Source organism: Puma concolor, chromosome D3 (assembly GCF_028749965.1).
Source record: "Puma concolor isolate L17-30 chromosome D3, mPumCon1.1.hap2, whole genome shotgun sequence".
NCBI classification, from domain to species: Eukaryota; Metazoa; Chordata; class Mammalia; order Carnivora; family Felidae; genus Puma; species Puma concolor.
This window is the reverse complement of record NC_141678.1, coordinates 28,880,264-28,899,730: the sequence shown is the minus strand read 5'-3', so window position 1 is coordinate 28,899,730 and position 19,467 is coordinate 28,880,264. Positions and strand designations below refer to the sequence as shown.

At 53.5% G+C, this 19,467-nt stretch overlaps 1 protein-coding gene across 5 annotated transcripts in view; it reads right to left on the bottom strand.

The window, feature by feature from the left end:
• Positions 1-563: 563 nt before the first annotated feature.
• LOC112870333 (mediator of RNA polymerase II transcription subunit 15) overlaps positions 564-19,467 on the bottom strand; it is a 69,732-nt gene continuing 50,828 nt past the window's right edge. For 3 of the 5 annotated variants that reach the window (XM_025933488.2, XM_086682292.1, XM_086682294.1), the window contains 11 exons: positions 19,109-19,435; positions 17,904-18,029; positions 5,470-5,606; positions 5,245-5,372; positions 4,894-5,028; positions 4,738-4,801; positions 3,796-3,862; positions 3,115-3,275; positions 2,850-3,016; positions 2,288-2,386; positions 564-1,602 (listed from right to left, as the gene is read on the bottom strand). In XM_025933488.2, the coding sequence (XP_025789273.1) occupies positions 1,466-1,602; positions 2,288-2,386; positions 2,850-3,016; positions 3,115-3,275; positions 3,796-3,862; positions 4,738-4,801; positions 4,894-5,028; positions 5,245-5,372; positions 5,470-5,606; positions 17,904-18,029; positions 19,109-19,435 (1,548 nt within the window). In that variant the 3' untranslated portion in view covers positions 564-1,465. Of the gene's footprint in view, positions 1,603-2,287; positions 2,387-2,849; positions 3,017-3,114; positions 3,276-3,795; positions 3,863-4,737; positions 4,802-4,893; positions 5,029-5,244; positions 5,373-5,469; positions 5,623-13,720; positions 13,846-17,903; positions 18,030-19,108; positions 19,436-19,467 lie in introns of all 5 variants that reach the window. The other 2 variants (XM_086682295.1, XM_086682293.1) reach the window with 2 other exon arrangements.

The window sequence follows — 19,467 nt, the reverse complement described above, 5'->3', positions numbered from 1 at the left end:
TTCTTTGAGTGCAGGGGGTTTCCTGGCCCTTGGCTGGGCTGGGACTGCCTTCCAGGCACAAGGGCAAGTCCCGTCCCCCCTGCCACAGCGCCGTCCAGCCTCCACACTGACAATCCCAGCTAACGAGCCATCCTACCGAGCTGCCTTCTGCTGTGGAGGGCCACGGCCATGGGAGAATGGTCCTCTCCAGGGCGCTAGGGTCCCACCCTGAGATTCCCACCCAAGAGCCTCACCACCCCTTTACTCACCAGAACCGGAGCTTCCTATGTCTCATGGGTGTGGTCAGTTTAGTGTCGACCCTCCCCTGGCAGGACAGGGCTACTGGCCCCACTGGCCATTTCCTCAGTGCTGATCTCTGCCTCTTCTCTGGGCAGCAGGAGCTTTGCCAGAAACCTCGGGGTAAACCAGGATGAGGCACTGATACTGTCAAAAAAGGGTGAACTAAGGTCTGGGCATCCACGGCCATCTCCAAGGTGAGGAATCTGGCTCGGCCCTGAAAGCATACCTCACTGGATAGTGGTCCCAGACTTGGTGGGAGGGGACACAGTGACAAACTCATGACAAACACAGGAATAATAAATTTATTGTAAGAACCACAGATGACACGGTAGTGCACATACAAAAGGGGAAGATTCTCGTGGCCAGAGGGCTGATGCCCTGTCAGGGAGCTTTCACTCTCTGGAGCAGCTCTGATGACGCCAGGTCCTGAGGATGCTGCCCTGACCCAAGAACAGGCCCAAGTGCCCAGTGAGTGGGCACGGTGCCAGGTACAGGATCCACTCAGGTGTCCCTGCTCCCTAGGCACCCCCACAGTGCTGAGCAGACCCCCATGGCTTAAAGGGAGAATGCCATGAGGTAGGAGTCCCAGGTGATGGCAGGGGATTCGCAACTGCCTGCTGGCCGACTTTCCTTCTGAGACGCAGCCAGCGGCCCTTGGATCCAGGAGCTTCCCAGTGGCGTGCCCCCCACGGCAATGGTGGAAGGGTCTGAACCCAAAACCGTGACCAGAGAATTCTGTGTGTGTTTTCAGGGTTTCCTATGCTCTCCATGTTCCCCTACAGAAACAAAAAGTTTTCTGGCACACACACAAGAGGCTCTAACGAGACCTGGAGTTCTCCCCCAGGCTGCTGAGGAAGGACATGGGCCCTGGAGAAGCCAAGGGGACAGCAGCCCAAGGAGGAGCACTCAGGGCTGAGGCATGTCCGACTCCCGGGGGGGAGTGGAGGTGGGGGGAGTCCCAACCCCACCACGAAGCAGCCAGCTCCACAGCCACCTGCCCGAGTCACGTACAAGTATGGGAAAATGTTTGGCAGGTCCCCAAGGCAGACGATAAAAGCAGGAAAGCTAATCTAAGCCCAGGTTCTCTAAGGGAGCCAACACCTAGAAATGTCCAACGTGAGGTGCATGTCCGCTGTGGCCCTGACAAGGTTGCCGGCTATCCCCGTGGTCCCCAGTGGGTGGGTGGCTAGGCGGCGGAGAGGCAGGCCTGGTGGATGCTCTGCGCCCAGGTGTTGAGCAGGGCTGTGACCGAGTGCTTGTCCGGGAGCTGCAGCAGCCTCGAGGTCATGCACCGGTGCACTGACTGCAGGAAGGGGTTGGCGTCTGCAACAGAGCAATGGGCCATGAGTGCCGCTGTGACCTCCGCCGGGACAGCCAGTGCTGGGCCTGACCCTGGGCTGCACAAGCAACTCTTTATGAAAGGCCGCCCCACAGACACAGGGCTGGCGTCTGGGGCATCAAAGCCAGTCAACATGACCAGGATGCCATCTCCCGCACACAGTGGGGCGGCCAACACGGTCCCCTCCCAGGCCCATGCGTCAGTGGAGAACTGGAATGTGAACAGGTCTGGAGCCCAGGGCTTTCTCTCAGGGACAGCCTTGGGATCCCAGCGCTATGCACCAGCTCTGCACTGCAGGGGGACTGGCCACCATCAACAGGGGTCTCTCCGGGCCTCTGGTTTGAAGCCATGTCACCCAGGTGGGTCTCCATAAACCCAAGCTCCTTCTGTACTCCCGTAACAGCCTTGCAGAGGCCCACAAAGGCGGTTGGACCTGCTCGCCTCTCTCTCACTACAGGTGACCGCCCTGCAGACACAGGATGGACCCCTTTCTTCCCAAGTGACTTCTGGGCAACCCACTCCTGCCCACAAAGGGGCAGCAGAGAAAGGGGAGGAGGGGCCTCAGCTGCGGGGCACAGAGCAAATCTCGGTTGCCCTGAGCTGATGCCCCCTACCAGGGTCCCTAGACGGCAGCCGTGAGGCCTCCCCAAGGCTGTCCTCTTGGCTCACCGTACTGCCACTGCCTGTCAATCCACAGTGGGCTCTGGGCGGGGTAGTCAGCAGGCACACTGAGCTCCAGCGGCGGCACGCTTGGGAGATCCTTGTCATCTGCAACACATGTGTCTATGCCTGTGACCTGGCCCAGGCTGCCCTGCCTCAGAGCCCTGCTCTAAACAGGGCTCTTCATATCCCAAAAGGTTCTGGTGAGGCTTGCTGCAGTCTGGAGGTCACTCTGATTCCCACTTCCACATCTCCCTAAGGCCTCAGGCAAGCACAGCCATATCTGGTTGGGAGGGAGGGGCTTCCCTGGCAGGCCGGTGAGAGGTAAGAGTCTGTGGGCTCAGGGCTCTGCCCTCAGAGCACCTCCTGGGCCAGGTATGTGTGAGGATCCAGGAGGACACAGGGATGGTGGGCTTCAGGGTGTGGTGTGAGCATACCTGTTTGTGGGAGGCCAAGTGCCTGTCCACATGGATCATGCGGGCCTGTGCTGGGCCTGCTCTAGGGCCTTGGGCTGTAGTTCAGGACTCACTCTCCCATAGCACCAGCCCCGCCCGCCCTCCCCTGTACGCACCCAACTTGCATATCAGGTGGACGGTGCCGTTGTTACTGCAGTGAGATGGGTCCAAGTTCACCAAGAACTTAGGGTCTAATCTGGCCACCTCCCCCTGGAGCACGTTAGGAATGCTCTGCCGTTCATCGTCTTCAAACCTACGCTTCCGAGTGCATACCACCGGGGCCCTGGAAGAGACCACCACGGTCACCACACCACACTAGGCTGTGGCCCGTGGCCCACGGCCCACCACCCACTGCGAGGCTGAACCCTGGACTGTACGTACGTAATGGGTGGGCCGTGGATGGCCGTCATGGCTGGCACGAATGTACGGTACAGGGAATGGTTGAAGACAGGTGAGCGGATATTGGCCAGGACGGCATCCAGGAGTGGCTGGCACAGGTACTGCTGCTTGGTTGGCGGCACCGGGGGTGGTGGGGGCGTGGGCTGTGACAGGATGGGCAGTGGGGACGTCAGCAGCCCACTCTTGGGGAGGCTTTCCAGACCCTGAAGTCCTTATCCTTCACAGCCAGACTTCTGTGGCTTCCCCACAACCTCTGCCCCCCTGGAGACAAATACGGCTGATCCTGGATACATTCTCCTGCCTTCTGCAGCCTTGACCTTCCCCAGAGTTCCCTTCGCCCAGGGCTTGGACTGGGGCTGGGCAGGGCTGGCTGGAGGCCTGATGGTGGAGATGGGCATACAAGAAAGCCCATGCACCTGGGGGCTGCAGAAAGCACCCCAGGACCACAGCCACAGGGTGACTTCTCATGTTCCCACATATACTCTCCTTCCGCACAGCAGACCTGACCTGGCAAAAGACTCCTGGGCAAGGTCCCCAGGCTGAGCAGCATGGCCCCTCTGCCCACTCCTGACTGTGAAGGCTTCTCTCAGCTTGTGGTTCTGAATTCTCCCCACAGATGCCTGTGGCCCTTTGAATACCACCAGGCCATGGTGCCCCACTCACCACTGCCATGTCATTCTTGAGCTTCTCCAGGGCAATCTCACACTTCTGGAGTGTTTTCAGGGGGCACCTATGGGGAGAGGGGATGTGACTGATTCTGTGCTCAAGGATGAGGTGTCAGCGGCTCTTGAGCACTCATCCCAACCGCTCCCTGCCTAGCTTGTCCTGGTGTGCATGGAACCAGCCTTGGCCACCAGAACCCTCCACAGGAGCCCCAATCATTGAACTATTCCTAGACCCAGAGTATAAGGCAAGATGCTCCCACGTCCAGGAGCTGTCCGGTCCTGCTCATCAGAAGAGGGCATAAAGGTGATGGGTCAGGGGGAGAGACAGAGGCCAGGTCCCTGCCCCAAGCCCTGGAGTCCCAAAGAGGGATTGAGCCTAGAGGCTTGAGTGCTGCCCAGCTCCAATACATCTAGTTCTGCAGTTTCTAGCATTTTGCACGGTAAATAGAACAGAGAAGATCGTCTAGAAGGGAGCATAGCCAAACTGATGCAGAAATAGGGACAGAATCCAAAGGCCAGTCCATGTGCACAGTTCTGCAGAGCTGGCCCGTCTCTGGCGTTCAGAGCAGCACAGCTGGCAGGTGGGGGCAGGGCACGTGTGCCATGTTGTGAACCAGGGCTCCAATGCCTTACAAGTGCTTCTCAAGGCGATGTCTTGTTTCATTTTCACAGCCAACCCGGGTGAGCCATAGTCACTCCTTTTGCAACGGAGTAAATGAGATGCAGTCATTTGCCCAACGCCACTGGGAAGTCAGGGGCAGGGCAGGGGCTGGAAACTGGCAAAGACAAGGGGCCAAGGGCTTGGAGGCACCTGTGGAGGCCCGAGGCCCCTTCTTTAAACTCCGTCTCACCACCAAACGCCCGTCCAAGGCTGGGCTAACCAAGCTGCCAGACATGGGCACACCACTGTCCTGCCCCCAGGACCAGGGGCAAAACTCACCGCTTAGAGGGATCTGTCAGAATGTCCAGAAGGCTCTTCATCTTACTCAGATCCTTTTTTCTGTCTGGGACAGAGAGGGGCTACTAAGACACGTGCCAGGGGTACTTGCATCCCCCCCGCCCCCTCCACTGCACCCCTGCCCTGGACCAGCCGCACCTTCATTCTTATCGATCTTGTTGATCATACGGCGTAGGGGCTCGATGTACTTGGACAGCTGCTTCAGCTTGTCCAGGTACTGCTGCTCCTCAGCCTGGCTGGAGCCAGCTGGGCTCATGACCGAGCTGGGATTCACTGCAGAACACAATGTGGTTAATGCGGCTTCAGCCCACAAGCCCGGGCTCTCTGCAAACCCTCAAGGTGGGGGATCTAGGGCTCACCCACCCCATTACAAGCTGAGGCCTCCAGAGGGTAAGGGGGTGAATCTCAGCACCTCAACCCACAGGGCTGTGTGTGGGTTACATGATGGGCTCTGGTCCCTGGATCACACCCACCCCAGGCCTGACTTACCGGGGGTGTTTAAAGGTCCCGGGGAGGGAACACTGAAGTTCTGCGGGGTGCGTGCCGTCACTGGACTCTGGGAGGGCTGCGGTGAGGGGCTGGGCAGGAAGCTACTGGGGGAAGGGGCAGGGCCGGAGCTGCAGCAAAGCAAAAGCAGATGCATCTGTGATCTGGGGCACAAGGTGGGGCCCGCCCTGGGAGCCAGGCAGGGAGGGCCACCCCGGCCAGGCCTACCTGACGTTGGAGTTGGGCTGCGAGCTGGGCTGGCCAGGCTGCGGGGACGGCTGGGGGGGAGGGGGCATCGACTGCGGGGTCTGCACCTGCTGGCCCGGCGATGGTGAGGACAGCATGGTGAGGCTGTTCTGGCTGACCTGGAAGTGGAGGGGGCTCAGCCTGCTCTCGCCTGCCACACACTCTCACTCCTGCTGCACCCTTGCTCCCTCCCCCCACCCCAGGCCCACAGATTCCATCTGCACAAACAAGCCCCCTCTCCCTCTCAGCTTCACCCGCACACCTTCCTTCAGATGCCCTACCCTGTGAATACAAACATAGGTACAGCTCCCCACCCCAAGGATGGACACAAGTCCATGATCACTGAAGTGCTGGCCGAAAGGCCATGCTGGGTAGCCCTTGCTCCTTGGCAGGGAGACCATAAAGGCTACAGGCTTCTAAGCTGGGACAGGACATTCCTATGTCTCTACCTCACAGGTGTGGGAGCCAGAGAAGCTTATGGCCTTGGATGGTGCTGCCTGGCCTCCCCAGCCTGTGATTCTCTCATCTGTGTGCCTGTGAGGAATGTGCTCTGTGACAAATGGGACTGTCTTCCTACATGTTTCCATGAACCCCCTCAGCCATCAGGCCACAGTGGGAGGCTGTGTCTCAGGTTTAATGGGAGCAAAGTGGCCCCTGTGTCAGTCCTTGCCAGCACAGGTGGCCTGAGGATCCTCGGTCTGACGTTTGAGTGAGTCCCACAGAGAGCTGCCTCGCCCAGGACCAATCCAAAGGCCCTGCCAGTTTCAGAGCTTCCAAGGGTTGGAGGTGGTGGCTTCTTCCACACCCTAGTCAAGCCCCTGAGCATCCCCTCAGAGCCTGCTTCCTGTAGCCCAGCCCACAACCCCCAACCCTAACTCTTGGACCATCCAGTTCTGCAGATGAAATCTGGCACTTCTCCCAGGGCACTCCAGACACTGGTGTCATGTGGGGCCACAGCTCCACGCCTCCCTCCCACACACTCCTCTGCCACAGTGCTAGGGGGACTGGGTGGGGATCACTCTGGGGGTTGCTAGTCTCTTGGTCCTTGAATCAGGGAATAAGAAAAAGCATTTAGAAGAACCCAGATCCTACCAGGAAGACAGGATGCCCGCCCTCCTTGCCTGCCCATTCTCCTGGCTGGGCAAGGGGCCCTGACCTTTCTTCTAGTATACCAGACAAAGCTCCTAGAGTCAAACATCGTTCTCCTCCCACAGGGTGTATAGGCCAGAGAAGCTACATGGGACGCTGGCATGGTGGGGGACCCGGAAGCTACATTATCACACTTCTAACGCAGCTGGGTCAGAGTGGCACCAAACCCAAGCGACTGGCCCACCAGCACATCTGCAAACAGAATGAGCTGTCCCACCACTTGTGACTAGGCCCCAGGCCTGGGAGCAGAGGGACAGGAACACACAAGCTCAGGCCTCCAGCTGCTGGGCCCAGCTGCTCTGCCAAGTGAAGCAAAATGGTCCCAGGTGATTCACAATGATGTCAGCAACATCAGAAACGGGGCCTAGGGCAGCTTAGTGTGCTGAGCTGAACCAAATGCAGCAGATTTCTCCTAGGCAGGACTCGCCTTCACAGTGCCGGGATACACTGAATCCCATGGCAGGCAGCATGGCCCCTGCCCAGCGGTGGAAAACAGGCTCTAGAATCCACTCGGGTGCCAACAAACTCCCAGGACTAGGAAGGTGAACAGGCCATTTTGGAAGAGCCCAGGTAGAGAAATGGATGGTGCCAAGAGGAAGAAGGCCCTGGGCCCGGCCTGCTAAGTATGGGAACTCTCCTTGTAGTGGTTTCCTGCAAAGCCCCTGCTGTCACCTCCTCTTTTCCTCATCCGGACCTACTGCCACACACTGCCCTGCACTCCCTGAAACTGCCTCTTGCCATATGCCCTCTTCCAGCCTGTAGTTCAAACTCCCCTGGCCTCTCCTGCCCCCACCTGCCCCAGGGAGGAGCCTTAGCCTTAGCTTCTGCTCCAGCACATGTCCCTTCTAGAAGGTATATGGCTCTTGTCTTTAGTCTAAAGCTGGTGCTTCTCTGAAGGAAAATGAGGCATCTGCAGGGTGTCACGGCTGGCGCAAAACCACCGCAACGAGAAGGGCACTGCCTAGTTCACTTCCCACCTAAATGTATGAAACTATATTTAAAAAAAATTTTTTTAATGTTTACTTATTTTTGAGAGAAAGAGAGAGAGACAGAGCATGAGCGGGGAAGGGGCAGAGAGAGAGGGAGCCACAGAATCCTTAGCAGGCTTCAGGCTCTGAGCTGTCAGCACAGAGCTGGACACGGGGCTCAAACCCATGAGACGTGAGATCATGACCTGAGCTGAAGTAGGACGCCCAACCGACTGAGCCACCCAGATGCCCCTGAAACTGTATTTTAAAAGGCACCTGGGCAGCTCAGTCAGTTAAATGTCTGACTTTGGGTCAGGTCATGATCTCATGGTTCGTGAGGTTGAGCCCTTCAATGGTGTGTCTGCCTTTTCAGATCCTCTCTCCCTCTCTCTCTGCCCCTCCCCTGCTTGTGCTCATGCTCACTCTTGCTCTCTCTCAAAAATAAATAAAACATTAAAAGAAAAATAGGGATGCATGGGTAGCTCAGTCAGTTAAGCATCTGATTTGGCTCACGACATGATCTCATGGTTTGTGGGTTTGAGCCCCACATTAGGCTCTATGCTGACATCTCAGAGCTTAGAGCGGGCTTCAGATTCTGTGTCTCACTCTCTCTCTCTCTCTGCCCCTCCCCTGCTTGTGCTCTTTCTCTCAAAAATAAATAAACATTGCTGCAGCAACTTCTTACTCAACACGTCTCTGGAGGTGAGGGAAACAAAAGCAAAAATGAACTATTGGGACCTTATCAAAATAAAAAGCTTCTGCACAGCAAATGAAACAATCAGCAAAACTAAAAGGCAACTGACAGAATGGGAGAAGATATTTGCAAATGACATATCATTTAAAGGGTTAGTATCCAAAATCTATAAAGAACTTATAAAACTCAACACCCAAAAAACAAATAATCCAGTGAAGAAATGGGCAAAAGACATGAATAGACACTTCGCCAAAGAAGACATTCAGATGGCCAACCGACACATGAAAAAATGCTCAACATCACTCATCATCAGGGAAATACAAATCAAAACCACAACGAGACACCATCTCACACCTGTCAGAATGGCTAACATTAACAACGCAGGCAACAACAGATGTTGGTGAGGATGCAGAGAAAGAGGGTCTCTTTTTGTTTACAGCAGCACTATCAACAATAGCCAAAGTATGGAAAGAGCCCAAATGTCCATCAATGGATGAATGGATAAAGATGTGTACATATGTACACACACACACACACACACACGGAGTATTACCCGGCAATCAAAAAGAATGAAATCTTGCCATTTGCAACTACGTGGACGGAACTAGAGGGTATTATGCTAAGCGAAATTAGAGAAAGACAAATATCATATAACTTCACTCATAGAGGACTTTAAGATACAAAACAGATGAACTTAAGGGAAGGGAAGCAAAAATAATATAACAACAGGGAGGGGGACAAATTTAAGAGACTCTTAGATGTGGAGAACAGAGGGTTACTGGAGTGGTTGTGTGAGGGGGGATGGGCTAAATGGGTAAGGGGCATTAAGGAATCTACTCCTGAAATCACTGTTGCACTATATGCTAACTAACTTGGATGTAAATTAAAAAAATAAATTAAAGGGGCGCCTGGGTGGCTTGGTCGGTTAAGCGTCCGACTTCAGCTCAGGTCATGATCTCACAGTCTGTGAGTTCGAGCCCCGCATCGGGCTCTGTGCTGACAGCTCAGAGCCTGGAGCCTATTTCAGATTCTGTGTCTCCCTCTCTCTCTGCCCCTCCCCTGTTCATGCTCTGTCTCTCTCTGTCTCAAAAATGAATAAACGTTAAAAAAAAAAAATAAAAAATAAAAAAATAAATTAAAAAAAACATTTTTCAAAAGTTGTTTGAAAAAATAAAAGGTACCCTCAGCACTCATACCATGGGGAAACAGGTCACACTTTCCCCACACCGTTTGCTTCTGGGTTCCATGGAGCCACTGACTGCACACAGCTCCCCTGGGCATTACAGTCCACAAGACACAGGGAAGAGAGGCCTGCCCAGGCCCGGGGCACAAGTTCAGTGCTTGTTTCCTCTCCTGAGCCTGCCTCTGTGTCCAGCTTCAGGCTCCCCGCATCCACACTCCAGGCTGCCACAGGAAACCCCTAGGCTCCCTATATCCAATCCAGATCTCTTTGCATCTGACAACTCCTCTGGAAAAATACCCAATTCAGTTGGCAGCATATTCCCCTTCCCAGGTCTTTAGGCCTTCCAGGTTAGCTCAAGGCTCCCAGGCCTCCTAAATCCCCCGGACACACCCAGGATGAGGGGCTATGCAAAGGCCTCCGTCAAGAAAGAAATGGCCTAGCAGGGCGCCTGGGTGGCTCAGTCAGGTATCTGACTTCAGTCAGGTATGATCTCACAGTCCGTGAGTTTGAGCCCCATGTTGGGCTCTGTACTGACAGCTCAGAGCCTGGAGCCTACTTCGATTCTGTGTCTCCTTCTCTCTGCCCCTCCCCCTACTTGCGCTCTCTCTCTCTCTCAAAAATGAATAAATGTTAAAAAAAAAATTTAAGAAAGAAAGAGAGAGAGAGAGGAAGGAAGGAAGGAAGGAAGGAAGGAAGGAAGGAAGGAAGGGAGGGAGGGAGGGAGGGAGGGAGGGAGGGAGGAAAGAAATGGCCTAGCAAGGTGGCTAATGAGATAGAACCCCCCGGTCTTCAGGTTTACATCTGGTCTAGCCAGCTTCTGGGGCAGAGGGGAGCAAGATGGCTGTGTCCCATTAATGACGTATCAAGTCCTCCAGAAGGGAAAACTGCTGACCCAGCTCTGTGTCTTCCCTCCCTAGGCACGTTCTGCAAGAGGCACAGGTATGTCTGTCACAGCAGATAGCACACGCCATTGGACACTAGTGCTGCACCTGCTCGGGGAGGGAGCTCTGAGTGCCTGCCTGCTGTCACATGCATGTCACACATGGTAAGTGAGAGTTCAGAGGGAAGTGACTTGCTCAAGGTCACATGACTAGTGGAGGAGTCCAGGCATCTCAGCATCATCTACTTTCCTAGGGAGCAAGGAAAAGTATCTGGGAAGGGACCCTGCACAATGTCCCAAAGGGAGTAGAAAGGGAAGGCAGGGTTCAAGCAGAGGGGACACAGCCAGAGCACAGGTGGGCGGCAGGGCCAGGCTGCTGGGCTGCAGGGCAGAAAGACTGGTTTGGGGAGCTATGTGCTATGAAATAACCTGTGGAGAGGCTGGTGGCACCATATACTCTAACCCTCCTGGGACCACCCCTGCCCACTGGACATCCCTGGAACTGCCACTCCTGGCCCCTGTACATGACATATCCCCAGGAGTCACTCTACAGGGTAAAGAGGAATATGGACTCCACTATGGCGCCATCTGCTTACATTGCCAGGGACCCCCAAGTACCCCCTGGACTCCCGGGCTGGGCACGTCGTCCAGCATGTGTCCAGCACAGAATCCAGCTTTGTCATTGTTGTCAGCATCATGAAGTGCTCCCCTACAATATGAAGATGCAGTCAAGGGACACAGTGCAGGGTTGGGGGCAAAGAAGAGGCTGAGATGAGAGAGCCCTGTCTCCTGAAGGGCTGACAGAAGAACAGACTTTCTATTCTGCCTGTTTTCCTGAACCCAATTTGTTGCCGCAAGGAAAGAATAAACCAGATAGGCACTGTGCACATTGTCTGGTCTGAAAGTCCAGACACTGAAGGTCCAGTGGCATGTGGGCAGGTACTAGGGCTTGGGGGGTGCAGCTGCCTGGACTTCAAGGTCTGAAGGTGCTGGTGGCTGCTGAGGGCTCAGTTGGGGCGCCTGCTGGATGGCAGGGTTGGCTTCTGGCTACATTGTAATGATGCATTTCTGGAATAAACTAGCTTTTCTCAGGAGGGACTAGATTGGGAGGGCACAGACACAAAAACAGCTGCACACCGATTCTGGAGCCAGGTCTGTGGCAGGCCAAATGCCCACGGTGTGTCTGCCACTGTTGCAGGGGTGGAAGAAGGAGGCTGGGGGAGTGGGTTTGAGCCTGCAAGCCAGGACCCTGCTGAGAGGCCAGGGTGGGAAGAGGGAAGGATGTGGAGCCTGGGCTGAGGATTTAATTTGAGCGTCTTGGGTCTGTTTTGCAGGTGGCAGTGGCTCCTCCAGCTTCAAGCACTGTTAGAGGGCCAGACAGAAGTGGACACCTACCACTGCTGAAGGGGTGACTACAAGGACTTCTTCTAAATGCGTGAACTGAGACCCACTGCAGTGAGAACGAACAAGTCCATACACAGAAGTAATTCAAGGCCTGGCATATACCACATACTCAAAATGTTAGGGATTTTATTGGTCTTACAAAAGTCAGCCCTGCATGTTGATGCCAAGGTCATTTCCCCACACCCAACAACCCAACCTGTCAACCCAATGGAGACTGAGAGGCTGCGGGAAAGGAAAACAAGCAGCTCTAGGTCAAAGAGCTGAGAATCAAAGGAACCAGGATGGGAGACACTCAATAGTGGCATGTGGGCAGGTACTAGGGCTTGGGGGCTGCAGGTGCCTGATGCTCCAAGGGATGGAGCCCCGAGCCAAGAGTCATGTGGAGGACCCTATGCAGCGTTGGGTCGCGAGGAGCTGTGCCCGGGCTCTGCCCTGCCCAGCCCTCCGTGCCACCTAGGTTACAGGCCTACTTTCCTGCCCCACAACTTCTGTTCCTCTAGCAAGCTCTGTCATAAGGCCTTTTTACCAGCAGATTCCAGCTACTTCTGCCTCCTGTTATGCAACAACTACCAAATGGGAGGCCAATGCCAAAGAACTCACACTCGTCAATGAGCAATTGCTACTGGCACACCTGGGGTGACTCATAGGGGTCAGGAGGCAGGAAGAGCGACGACAGACCATGCTGCCAAATGGCAAGGCCATGGTCTCAGGAAAGCTCGTGCCATTGTTTCTGTGGCATGTGGCAGTATGGTACAGGGCCTAGGGCCAGACAGACAATGGCAGTGCCCTGCACAGACTACCTCCCTCACTTGCAGCAATGGCAGTGTCTGCACACGTGCCGTCAGGGAAGGGCAGGATTGTCTGCTAGGATTAGAGATGCATCTATCTGCCTTACGATAGAAACGGAATCTTACAGTTTTGGCAAGTCTGAAGTTTTCACAGCAAACCCACTAAAATGGAAAGCCCGTAAGATGAGGGAACCTCCTTACCATTTTATTCTCAGAATCTCAGAACAGGGCCTGGCCCACGGAATGCACATCGCGACAATTTGTTAAACAAACAAATACACCATGGAAGAATTCCAGATGTCATACAGTAATGGAGAGCCAGGAATTCATATCTCTGAAAACGTGTGATGTACACAGAAGTCTTTATATACCTAGAAAGGAATGTGTGTAGTAAATTCTACACTCCACACAGGAAATTCTAGAACAGCACAGTCCTACAGAACTTTCCACAAGCTTGACTTGATCTACAATCTGTGCTGTCCAGTATAATAGCCACCGGCTTCCCCATGGTGCCACCAGGCACTTGATATGTAACTGAATTTCAACTTAAGGAACTGGAGTTTTACTTTAATGTAATTTTTACTTTATGTAAATTTTTACTTTATGTACATTTACTTATGTAAATGTAAAGTTTTACTTTAATGTAATTTTTATTAGTTTAAATGTAAATACGTACATACGGCTGGTGACTATCCGCACAGCTCAAGAAAGCAAAACTATCTGCTTAGCTTCAGTTTTATGTTACCACAAAAAGAGGCACTACCATAACTATCTAAAACACTAAATTTCTTCATTTCTTTTTTGTTAAGTAAACTCTATCCCCAATGTGGGGCTCGAATTCACGATCCTGAGATCAAGAGTCACATGCTCCACTGACTGAGCCAGCAGGGCACCCCTAAAACCTTAAACTTTAACGTAAGAAAATTAGCTCCCATCTTCTCCACCAAATGAAAATACCAGAGCTACCCAAAGTATTGAAATGCAAATAAACACAGGTGTTTACTCCTATGCCCTCAAGAAACAGAAGCTGGGCTTGGTTCATGTGAGCTTGGTTAGGCACTTCCAGGACCACAGCAAAGGAAGTCACTGACGATTACAATGTGCCTCACAAAGGTACTCACAGGGCCCTGAGCTTTCCAGGGGCCCTGGGCACTGTCCCATAAATACCTGTGCTGAGAGGGCTGTCCACCCAAAGCGGTAGAACTTGAATGGACGGCAGCTGAGGTGGTGGTGGTGAACGGGAACTGGGCTCTTACTTCCCTCACACCTTGGGCCAAGGCTGCAGTGATCATCTTGAGGTCAGAGGGATAACAGACAAGGTGATTGCAACAAACACAGTGCATGGGTGGGTGGAAAGGGGCGTGCAGCCTGAGACAGGAGTGCCCACTGGGCTGTGGGGGTTGAGGGCAGCCTGGCCTATGTGTTCAAGCTCACAGCATGGAGGCCTGTGTTGGCATCGCGAATCCAGGGAACCTCCATGAATGCTGGCTCCACACCTCTGTCTTGTTGGCCATACTCCTTCAACAACTTTTGATCTGCCGACGGGCCTGCAGAGCCCTCAAGGCCAGACCTCTTGGACAGGGTGGTGGTTCTGGGAGACCAGGTTTCAGGGACAGACTTTGAAGGGGACACTCCAGCAAAATTGCTATGAGGAGAAGTCAACTGTCATTAAAACAGAAGAGTCCATATAAGCCAGCTCACAGCACCTTTCCTTCTTAGGAGCATGTTGCCTGATCACAATGCCTCTGAAGGCCTAAGCGCAAATCACCCTCCTCTCCTCAAGCCTCTGGGCAGCTTCTGGGAACTGGTTTCCTTCTGTAACTACACTCACAGTGAGGTGGGCAAGGGAAGCCTGGCACTCCACAACTCTCGGATACACCTCTACAGTGATGCAGGTCAGGTCTGTCCTAAACATACAAGATGACTGCAGACTCTAGAGCTTCTAGCATGCTCTGGGACTGCTCTCCTCATTCACATATACTTCTGGAAGCATAAAGAAGGCAGGCTGAGAACTGCTGTGGGTCTGGGCCTGGCTTGTGCCGATGGGAACCCGGTGTTCTCCTGAGTCCTGGCCACCCTCGCTCTTGGTCCCTGGAGAGCAGAGCCTGTATGCACTCACAAGTGTTAAGATGAAACCAAACTAAAACAGCACGACCACATTCAGAAAGGTAGCAGAACTGATCCATGAACAACCAAAACCTCTTCTGCAGGCTTGTGAGCTGGTCCCTGAGATCAGGGCAGCATGGATGGCCAGCCATTCAATCCCTACGACAGGTATGCCAGGGACGGGGCTCTGAAGCTGGAGGAAGGTCTGCTTTTCCAAGACGCCTCTGGCATCACATGTGTGTCCCACACTCACACCCACTGGTCACCATGCAGCAGGCATGACCCAAGCAGTGGCAGATATGAAACTGCTGGGCTAGGGGGCAGATGCTCCTACAGCCATATGACAAAGAACTCACCAGGGTAGGAGGCCAGGAAGCCACTCTCCCAGAGTCTGCCAAAACTTGGACAGAGTCCCAAAGAGCCCACCAGTCCATCAGACACAAAGTGGGACACTGGCAGGGTGTGCGTGCACTCACAGGGTGAGGGAAGAGGAAGAAAGGCCTTGAGAAGTCCGGTGGTACGAGAGAGGTGGAAACTTTTTTTGAGGAAGAAACAAGTGATAAGGAATGAAAAGCTTAAATCTAATCTGCTACTGTTTTTCTTGTGACTGAGAACTCCTGAGAGGGAAAGTTCGTTTTCTTTTAACCACAAATCCCAGTGGAAAACACATTGGAAGTGTTTACCAGCAACTCCTCCCATTCCTGTGAGCAAGTACGTTCATTATCTCCTGACACATATCTACCCAGAAAGGAATTCAAACTCCACGCAAACTATAGGCCTGCTCCCCTCCAGGGTCACTGGGCAGTAGGGCCTGGAAAGAGGAGACAGGTCCAAGCAGTTCAATAAGGCTCAGTGTGAGATCATCGTACAGCAGCAGGGTTACATGCACGCACATCCAGGAAGTGTGCCTTTGAGGACAATTCTTTGCAACCTGAGACTGTAGTTAAATTTCTGTATACTGGGGTGCCTGGGTGGCTCAGTCAGTTAAGCTTCCGACTTTGGTTCAGGTCATGATCTCGTGGTTCCTGAGTTCAAGACTCGCCTCGGGCTCTGGGCTGACAGTTCAGAGCCTGGGGCCTGCTTCGGATTCTGTGTCTCCCTCTTTCTTTGCCCCTCCCCTGCTCGTGTGCTGTCTCTCTCTCTCTCTCAAAAATAAATTAACATTTAAAAAAATCTGAAAAAAATAAAAATTAAAAAGTAAATAAAAACATTAAAAAAATAAATAAAATAAAAACACAAGGTTAAAAGACAAAAGCCTAGGGATTTTTAGAAGTGGGAGACACATTCTGTTCTGGATTTATGTACAGTCACAGAAAAAGGTTAGGGGAGAAAGGGAAGTTAATAAATCCCACTATGGGTGACAATGACATCACCTTTCATTTACACAAGTAATGTCAGAAAAAACCGAACCTGATGTATAAGGCTCAGGGCTTACCAATTTTCTTGAAACACCAACTACCACACTTCGCCCCAAGTAAAGAGTCTCAGCCATTCATCAGGGCCACAGCACTGGCAAGCGCCACAGGACATCTCTTTTCTGCTCTGAGAGGGCGGACTTGAGAGACAGGAATGGAGGACTGTGTGCTCAGGCTCCCAAAGCCAGCACTTCTTTCACAGAACCACACATCAGGACACACATTATCAGTAACAGCAAAAAACTGGAAATAATCTCAAGGTCCAAACACAAGATGGCAATTAAGGACAGCAGGATATGTTTATAATAAGCATTCATGTATGTATGTACGCATATACATCACACAGCATAAAATAACATTAACTGAGGATTTTTTTTTTTTTTTTTTGAGAGAGAGAGAGAGAGAGCAAGTGGGGAAGATCTGATCTGTGATGCGTGGGAGGGAGGTGGACACCACTCCTGATAAATTTGAAGGCACGTGCCTCATAAAAGCAAACCCACCCATAAACACTCAAGCAATGACCCCTTCCTCCTCCCCATCTATCAGTGTCACAATCTTCCCAGTGTCCCCACTGAAAAAGAAGAGTTCTGGGCCTACTTTAGTTGTGCCTTAGCAGCCCTCTGCACTCCAATGAGGGGGAAAGAAAGTTAAGTATCAAGGTTACTCTATGGGTGACTGAGCCCACAGTCAAGCTCCCATGCTGGCTGGGCTGGGTCCCCCCCAAGCAGAAGCAGAGAGGAGAGTAACCAGCAGAAGAACAGCCCTATCCACGGGCTCAGTGCAGGGTATTGAGTGCAGAGAATACATCTGCTTTAGGTCTTAGCTCCGTGCAAACACCTCAGGTCCCTCCACTCGCACACTTCTCAGGCAGCTTCCCATGGACTGGAGCAACATGGCTGAGACCAGACAGGACCCAGTTTGAGCCTCCCTCACAGTGAGATGTCATCAGACACTGACAGAACACGCAGCATCCAAGAAGTGCTCAACATGTGGTGCTGTGCACCTGACAGGGAGCTTGGCTGACTTGCTGGTAATAAGCAGGATAGGAGCACAGCAGGGGCAGCGGCGTGGCACCCCAGCTCAGGGCAGCACCTGGGCAGGTGGCACTTCACCTAGCAGGTCTGTTCTATCTAAAGCCAATACTCTCTTCTGAGCCAGTGTTCCCACTGCCAGGTGGAGACAGAACCAAAGCCCCAGACTAGATGCCTCTTCTCCCTGGCACCAGCAGGATGGGGGATCTGTGGAAAATCATGAGGCCCAATCTCCAACCCCAAACACCATTAAGAATCTGGCCTCTACCAGGAAAGGCTGGGCAAGGCCTACTCCAGCCCATCAACAGCCAAAACACAGAGGGTGGGCATAAAGGGCCTCAGCTACACTTCTCAGCGCAGGGGGCAAGCACTGGGAAAGTGCTGGGCAAGGGGCTGCAGCACAAGCCCACGCAGTCCACTAGAGCCAGGCGCCACCATACTTGTGCTCTTCCGTGTCCAGAATGCTAGTGCACACCTGCCACCAGCCCTGCACTCCAAGCTGAGAAGAGGTTGAGGCCACAATGCTACCCTCTCCAACGTGTGTTCTCAGAGGAGGAGGGAAGGGGGAAGATGAAGGGTGTCTGAAGAGAGGTGGGGGGAATCCGGTAACACCAAGCCAGGCTGCCCACCTTGAAGACCCTGTGGGCTGGCTCCTAGACTGCCCATGATCCAAACAACCAGGACCCTCACTGTAGAGTGCCTGAAATCCAGCTCCATGCACAGGTGGACATGCACCTGCCAGTGCCTACAGAAGCCCCTGGCCCCAAAGGCCCTCACCTGGGTTCCAAAAGCCCTCACCTGCACTCCGGAACCCACTATCTGGGAAGCCTGAGCTGTTGGCACCGCTGTCTGCTGCTGCACCTGGGGCTGCACCTGCTGCACCTGTTGCACCTGCGGCTGCTGCACCACCATTGGAGCACGGACCTGAGGGAGGAAGGGAGAATGCGATTTGGAGCCATCCGGGGCACATGGTGGAGCACCTACTACGTTGGTGGGAGCTTTGAATCTTGCAGCTTATCATGAGAAGGGATGGGATTGTCACGACTTCACTGGCTGTGGTATCACCTCACTGGCTTTACCTTATCCCATAGCTGATTAGAAATGTCCCACACCAGTCTGGCTCTGAGCCAAGCCCCACCTCCTCTGACTATGATGAGAAGCATGGCCCTCCGACTGGGATGTCACCATACAGCCACCACTACCATTTACTGCTGCAAGCAAAGCGATGACTCCCAAGGCCAAGTGCACAGCCCAGCCTGCTTGACTTCTGGGCCAAGCATGCTGATGGTCTACAAGAGCCCCACCTATGAAACCAGGGGCTAGTCCCCAGGTGACAAGTGTGACCATACTTTGTTCCTCAAGATCCTCCCCAGCTTCCAGCTTGGCCCTGTGGGTCTCCTATCTGCCCGCCACTCAGTTCAACATGGCCCATCCCTTTCCACTCAATAAGTGAAAAACAGAAAAGGCCATGAAAACGAGTAAGCAAAAAAAAAAAACTATTAAAATGGCCCCTTGACACAGCTCCGCCTGACTTGATGATAATACTGTGTCCTCCATGTCAATGTCACCAACTAGATATGCTTTGTACAGAGATGCACAATAAGACTGACAATTACATGATTTCCTATTAATCCCCTTCCTCAAAAATCTGGTAATGACAGGGATCTTCGCTCAAAACGTAATTCTAAGCAGTTAGCAAACCCACAGTGAATGCTCAATGAGGCCGCACACCCTCTCGCACAGTGAGAATATGTGTGCTGCTGTCCACCTGATCACCCAGTCTTAGAATGCCATGGCCACTGTGAAATCAGCCATGCTACTTGGAAGAAAACTCTCGCCCAGCAGAGGCAGTGCCTCCGTGCAGGGTACAGCAGCTCTTGGAATGCACTCCCCCCTTGCCAAGCTGGATGCGGGAGCCAGCATGGGGCCTTCCCCACCTATGTCCAAAGAAGCCCCAGAAACAGCTGCCGGCCACACGCCCACCAAAGGCCACGGGTACTCACAAGTTTCAGCTGTGGCTGGGCATACAGCATCTGTCCAGGGAGGGCCGGAGCCTGTGACACCAAAGGCTGGGTCTGTGACTGCGCCTGGAGCTGCGATGGCTGGTTCTGAGCAACTGGTGGCTGCTGGGGCTGTGGCGGCTGGTGGTGCTGTGGGTGGTGCATCGGCTGCAGCTGCTGGGGCAGGGTCTGGGAAGGGGGAGGCTGAGGCTGCTGCATCGGTGGCTGCTGTAGTGGCGGCTGGGCCTGCAAAGCTTGCTGCTGCTGCTGCTGTTGCTGCTGCTGCAGCTGCAGCTGTGCCATCCGCTGTAGCTGCTGCTGCTGCTGTATCTATGGGCAGAATAAGCAGTACTCGGTCGGTT